This window comes from Bison bison, unplaced genomic scaffold (assembly GCF_000754665.1).
Source record: "Bison bison bison isolate TAMUID 2011002044 unplaced genomic scaffold, Bison_UMD1.0 scf7180017864270, whole genome shotgun sequence".
NCBI classification, from domain to species: domain Eukaryota; kingdom Metazoa; phylum Chordata; class Mammalia; order Artiodactyla; family Bovidae; genus Bison; species Bison bison.
In genome coordinates, this window is record NW_011494842.1 from 5,557,029 (window position 1) to 5,564,124 (window position 7,096).

General features: G+C 47.7%; 1 protein-coding gene across 1 annotated transcript in view; it reads right to left on the bottom strand.

The window, feature by feature from the left end:
• The window catches only part of TAPBP (TAP binding protein (tapasin)), a 10,254-nt gene that overhangs the window by 2,308 nt on the left and 850 nt on the right, over positions 1-7,096 (bottom strand). The window contains exons 3-5 of the mRNA XM_010848713.1: positions 6,655-6,915; positions 593-988; positions 2-201 (exon numbers count right to left, since the gene is read on the bottom strand). Of these exons, the coding sequence (XP_010847015.1) occupies positions 2-201; positions 593-988; positions 6,655-6,915 (857 nt within the window). The remainder of the gene's footprint in view (position 1; positions 202-592; positions 989-6,654; positions 6,916-7,096) is intronic.

A 7,096-nucleotide genomic window follows, 5' to 3' on the forward strand; every position in this document is an offset into this window, starting at 1 on the left:
CTGAGTGATGTCTCAGGGCCGAGAGCCACCTCTGGCCCTCAGCCTTCTGAAGGCGACCCTCTGGGCCACCCCGAAGCTCCCATTCCACCTCCAGCCCATGGGAGGGGTAGAAGTGGGACACGAGGCAGAGCAGCTCTGGGGGTGCCTCCCCAGGAGCAGCCCATACAAGAGGCGCTGGTGTCAGGGCCACCTTGGGGGGTTCTGGGGAGAGAGGAAGAAAGGAGCATGGGGAATTGATCTACACAGCCCTGCCTCAGAGGCCCTCTGTGTGCCCTCTGGCTCCCCATACTGAGAGGGTTTAGGGGTTTCCTCCCAGGTTGGGGAGCCCACCATCTCCCCATTGGTGTTTCGCAGGAATCTTCATGCCGTGTCCCCAGCCTCAAGGACCCCTTCTTCAGATTTGGGAACCTCCATCCCAAAGCCCTTTAGATCCCTAGGAATCCTTTACCCATTGCCCCTCTGACTCCCAGGGACCCCAGTATATCTCCCCGTATTCACCCAGCACCCTTTTCTCCACTATCCTCCCATCATGGAGTCCCTACAATCCTAGTGACCATCGTCTACCCATAAGAATCGCCATATCCTCACTCACTCAGTACAGCAAGCTCCAGGGTGATCTGCCCTTGCAGGTATGGCAGGTGAACAGTAGCCAGATAGGTACCCTCCTGGGAGGGCCGAACTGCAGGCAGCCAGAAGGTCCCATTTCCGGTCCATGGCCCCCAGGGCTCATCGTCATCCCAAGCAGCAAATGCCACTGCCCCCTCTCGGGCAGCTGGCACCTGCCCATTCAGTCCAGGAGTCACAGCTAGCAGCAGGTGCCCCTTACCCAGGTGCTGGCGTCGCCACTCCAGCCCAAAGGGAGGGGGACCTGGGGCCAGAGAAGGAGCCTTGGGGGTGAGGGGCACGTAGGCAAAGCTCAAGTCCAGCAAGGCATCTTGTCCCATTGGGATGCGAGGGGTAGGGGTGTGAGTGAAGACAGTTAGGACAGCTGGGGACGGTGGGGAGAGAAGGGTCGGGAGGGGAAGAGAAAGAGAAAAAATAGAGAATTGGGTTATGGGGAGGAGTTAACTCTTACCCACCCCTCCAAGGACACTTCCTTGGACACTCACCATCTCCCAGCCCTCCCTGCAAACCCCCTTTGTCCTGGGACTGTGGGACCCACTGTAACTCAGAGTGAGCAGAGGGGTCTTGAGGTGAATAAGGGTGGCCTTTAAAGGCTGCTCGGAACACACAGCCCATTCTGCACCAGCCCTGGGGACAGAGGGATCTGAGGGTCCTTTTGACACAGCCTGAACCAGCCCACCAGTCTCCACACCCACACTTGAAGAGCCAGGCCTTTCTTGGTTTGCTGGTGAAGACAGTGATGACTCATGACTGTCAATCCCCTGGTGCTACACAGAGTATTTACTGACCCTGGAAGGTTCTGGCTCTAGACTAAAGCTGAACACGGACCTCTGGGCTCTGCTTAGGCAAGTATAGGCTGGTTAAATGCCTGGAGCCTGATTGCCCTGATCAGTCCCAACTCAGCAGCTGTTATATAGCCTTGGGCCGTTAGTTTACTCTTCAGTGTCCCGTTCTCCTAAATAAGGATGATGATGATGCTAGCACTCATCCCAAGGAGTTGGAGCAGTGAAGGTTCAGTCAATTCATATCTGCTACTGATCTGGACAACAAAGACACCTATATATTAAAGCTGCTTAGAATAGTGCCTGGAACACAGTACATCTACAAAAGTGTTTGCTGTGATTACAGCCAGTCATCTGCCAGACAAACGTAACATGTCCCAGCTGAACAGCATCTCTAGAACATCCCCTGGCCCAGCTCCAGTGCCGGTCTTCCCTGCCTTAAATGATCACCACCAGCCCCTAGACACTAAAGGAAAACATTTGCAATCCCTAAGATTCCTTCTAATTCATTCATTTGACTAATATTGATTGAGCACCTAGGATGTTCAAAGTTGATGAGAGTGGTGAACAGGACAGGCAGCCCCCTGCCCTCCAACTGTGCAGTCTGATAAGAAAGACAGATTGCCAAACATAACACGCTATGTGCCATCCCCACCAGGCCCTAATTCTGTCTCCCAGATAGATGTTACATTTGTTTCCGACTCAAGTGCTCATCCGGAGAAGGCAATGGCAACCCACTCCAGTGTTTTTGCCTAGAGAATCCCAGGGACGGGGGAGCCTGGTGGGCTGCCGTCTGTGGGGTCACACAGAGTCAGACACGACTGAAGCGACTTAGCAGCAGCAGCAAGTGCTGCTACTGCTACATTTGGGCAGTTACAGCAGCCTCCTCTCAGATCTCGCTCTCCTTCATTTCATCCTCACACTATAACCAAATAACATGGCTGCAAGTCTGACCCAGGCACTTGCCTGTTTAAAAATCCCAGTTACCTAGGAACCTAGCAACTAAAAGCAGAGGCTGGCGCTAGAGGGCCCAGGTTCAATCCCTAGCCTTGCTTCTTACAAGTTGTGTGTCCCTGGACAAGTTACCTAACTGCTCTGTCTCATATTTCTTCATCTGTGACATGGGTATAACATCATTACTTAGTTCTTACGGTTGTTCAGAGGAATAAATAAGATTATGCCTATAAAGTGCTTAGAACAGGAGCTGGTGTATAGAAAATGCTTAGCTGTTACTACTTTCATTACTGTCATCATCATGGTGAAGGATTTGCAGGGTATCTTGGAAAAATGACTTTATCTCTATTTTCCCATTAGTCCAATGACTGATCCTTGCCTACCTTTTGTAGGAATCATGTAAAATAACAGGCTTTTGGAAAAATGGCACCCACATACCTACACATACACACAAAACTTCTGATGATTCACTATCACTTATAAACCCCAGCTTTCAAGGAACTGGGTAATCTAGCCTTTCCGGACTTCTCTTGCACCCGAAGAACCAGCCACGGAGAAGCCCTTTCTATGACCAGTAGAAAATCTGTTGTCATTGGGCTTTTCTTAGCTTTGTTCAACTGCCAGAAATGTCTGGGTCTTCCAAGTGGAAGTAAATTTTTTTTCCTCTTGTGATTATTTTTGTTTTTTGGCTGTGCCATTTGGCTTGCAGAATCTTAGTTCTACAACCAGAGATGGAACCAGAGCCCTTGGCAGTGAAAGCGTAGCAGAGTTCTAACCACTAGACCACCAGGGAATTCCCTACTTTTATGTAACTTTTAATCCTAGCTTCTAAGGCCCACAAAGTTAAACTTCTCTGAACCTCACAGGACTATTTTTGTTCAAGAGAGTAAAAAAAGTAAGCAATTTCATTTAGTTTATTTAAATCCAGAAACACACTTTTGAATTGTATGAATCAATCTGTAGAATTAATAAGCAAATCTTAAGCTAAGAGTGCTCTTTAATATGGGTAATTGAAGCAATTTTAGACCTACATTCCACAACCTGGACTCTGTAAAAATACACATGTAAACATAACAGGGCCAGAACCTGTTGGTAAGGAAATTTCTACTGTTTCACAGTTTGTATTATATAGGTCTATGCTTTTCTGTTAAAAGTGAATGATAACAACTATTATAGGGTATTACTGAAAAAAATTAAACCCAAATCTAATCAAACCTCTAGCTCTATCAATGTATAGGAAACATGGAGGGAAAAGGAACACAGAAAATGACAGGATGAGCAAACAACTGGTCAAATATAGAATAAGGGAACATCTACAGAACAAATGACAAGCCAATAGCATTTAAAGGGATAGGGCAATTACAATAAGACAGACTCAAGAGATAAAACTGCTATGGACTGGATGTTTGCGGCTCTGCCTTCCCCAACCCCCAATTCATACGCTGAAGCCCTAACCTGCAATGTGACTGGAGACAGGGAGTTGGACGAGGTGATACAAGTCAATGAGGTCATAGGTAAGCCCTAATCTGATGGAGCTGGTGCCCTTATAAGAAGAGGAAGAAATGGCAAAGCTCTCTCCCTCTTCCCTCCCTGAGAGGACACAGCCAGAAGGCAGCTGTCTGTGAGCACAAGGGGAGAGTTCTCAGCAGACATCAGCCATGTTAGCACACTGATCTTGAACTTCTAGCCTCCAGAACTGTGAGAAAATAAATTCCTATTGTTTAAGCCCCCCAGTCGACAATATTTTGTGATGGTAGCCCAAGCAGATTCAACAACCAAAGAGAAAATATAGACATCTTTTTGATCCTGATTCAAACAAATCAATTGTAAAATAGCATCACTGAGACAATTGGGAAAAATTTAGTATGGGCCAGAAATTAAATCATATTAAGGAATTATTATTTGTTTTGTTAGGTATAATGCTATTGTGTGTAGGGGGGATGTTAAAGTCCTTAGGTAATAGAGATGTTTACTGAAGTACTTATGAGTAAAATAATATGATGAGACATACTTAAAAACACTTCCAAAAAAGAATAGAAAATTGGAGGAAGATAGGTATAACAATTTGGTAGGGCTTCTCTGGGGATCCAGTGGTTAAGAATCCTCTTTACAATGCAGGGAGCACAGGTTCAATCCCTGGTCCAGGAAAATCCCACATGCCCTGGAGTAACTAAAGCCATGCGCCATAACTACTATTGAGTCTGCACTGTAGAGCCTGTGCTCCGCGACAAGAGAAATGGCCACAATGAGAAGCCCTCACACTGCAGCTGAAGAAAGCCTACGCCCAGCAACGAAGACCCAGCACAGCCAAAACTAATAGATGTTATTCCCATTAAAAAATTCGGTAAATGTAATAACTGTACAAGTAGGTATACAGTGTATGGCGGGTTCATTTTCCTCTCCTAGTGTATCACTGAAACTTTCTATAATAATTTTAAAAGAATGATGAGAAATACTATACACACAAACTATATTAAGAAAGTATATTTGTCAACAAACATTTTAGAGTATTTAACAACTTACTTGGTAAGAAATAAAGTATAAATAAATCCATACTAGCAAAACTATTGATCTGTGACCCTGGAAAGAGTCTATTTTTAATTTTACATTAAAAAAAAAAAAAACCTTTCATTTTCTTAAATCCCTAATCAAGCAAGAATGTTTGAAAAGGAAGACTGAGCACAGCAACTAGTTTTCACCCCCGGTGGTGGGTGAGCTGCAATAACGTTCTCACCTGGCCATGCCCTTGGCTCCCTATCCACACTTCTTTTAGGGCTCAAGTCACTTTCTACTCTAAAACTATCCCATGGCAAATCTGATGAGAACGTTTCTGAGAGTAGACTCTACATCTAATCACCTCTGTGACCCTTAAAAGTGTTCAAGGCCACCCCAGAGATGCTGATTTAATTTACCTGGAGTGAAATTTTTAAGGATTCTTATTTGTAGACCGAACTGAGAACTACAGGGCCCTAATTTATTCTTGGTGATAATAAACATTTATTAAGTCAGTGAATAAATTAACAAAGTGTCTCCCTTGATTGTCACAACAACAGGAAGGCAGATGGGAAATACCATCCACATTTTACAGCTAGAAAAGCAGATTCAGAGAAAAAGGGACATTCTTACCCTACCTCGTGAAACCAACAGCCTTGGAAATATTCCTGTCCACTAGAGACAACTGCCGTCCCCACAAGGAACAGTTTGCCTCTGTCCCTGCCCTGGGCAATGTCTGGGGACAAAGAATGGAGGTGGAAGCAGAGGTGAGGATTGTGTAGTGGGTGCTGAGTCCCACGGGTGATTCTCGAACGTCAGGGAGAAGGTACTGGGGAAGGCAGGGTGTAGGGCTCAGTAGGGGTTGACTGGCAGGTCAGGCTGTATGCTTTCCATAAAATCACACAATGTTTAAGAATTGCCAAGGACTCTGTTCCCATCACCCTCCAGAGAAGAGCTCCAAGAAACCCAAATCCAGGTTGCATCTTCCCCACTTTTGCTTTATCCACCCACTCCCAAGACCAAGACCCGAAAACTGCCCAACCCCTGGGCCTCGAACCGGGTTACACAATGCGGCAAGTGGTCCGTCCTTGCAGCCGGAACCACCAGATCCCCCGCCGCTTCCCTTCCATGCACTCAAGCCCACCATTCAGTGACCACAGAGTCAACGCATCATCACGAGCCATAAGAGGAGGCTGTCAGGGGAGATTAACGCGTTTAAGCGCAAGAGCCTGTGCTTTGCTGATTGTTGCAGCGCCGGATGTGGGAACGGGTGGGGCGTGAAGGCAGTTTTTTTTTTTTTTTTTAAACAGGGTGAACAGCAAAGGTGGGAGCGCCTAGCAAGATCTCAGAGGAAAGGAGCAAAAGTTCCTGCTTCTGAGACCCTCCCAAGCCCCTCGCCTAGCGAGTTGCTTAAGGTCTGCTGCTGCTGCTAAGTCGCTTCAGTCGTGTCCGACTCTCTGCGACACCATAGACGGCAGCCCACCAGGCTCCTCTGTTCACAGGATTCTCTAGGCAAGAATACTGGAGTGGGTTGCCATTTCTTTCTCCATTCTTGAGGTCAGGTGTCCGGAACCCCCCGCCTCTCCAAAACCCCGCCCCAAACCGCATTTTATTTTAGATTAGGTTGAGACTAGATGAAGCGGTAAAGACATTTTAACTTTAACTGAACTGCCTTGATTTACAAATAAAGAAACGGAGACCCGACTGGGGAAGTGACTCGCTCAAGTCCGCAGAGCGAATTAACGACTGATCTGGACTCTTACAATCTACCCAGTAATCTCCCATTCCCCTCTGTAGCTACCTGTTGCCATGGTGATGAGAGCAGGCTCCGGCTGAGGCTCCGACTGTGGTCGAAGGAGGCTGGAGAGGCTGAGGAACGGGCTAGACATGCTGACCATGAGCCAAGTCCCGTCCAGGGCCCGCGGGCAACTCTGCTCCGGGGTCAAGCCGCTGAGCCATTTGGCCGAGGCTGGGAGCGGGACGTAGAGGCTCATCTCGCAGCGTGGCGCGGGGGCGTCCCGGGGATACTGCCTGAAGGCGGCCTGAAGGGCGCCCGCGGGGTCTGTGAACGCAGAGAGAAGAGCTGCAGGCGTAGAGTCTCCGCCAGGAAAGAAGAGGGGAGGGCAGAGTCCAGGGACTTACAAAGGTGCAGACTAGCCGGTCGTGAGAGACTGACAGGGCGGATCGTTTCACTTTACAGCTGGGGGAAGCTGAGGCCCGAGGTCACTGAGACCCAAAGGGCT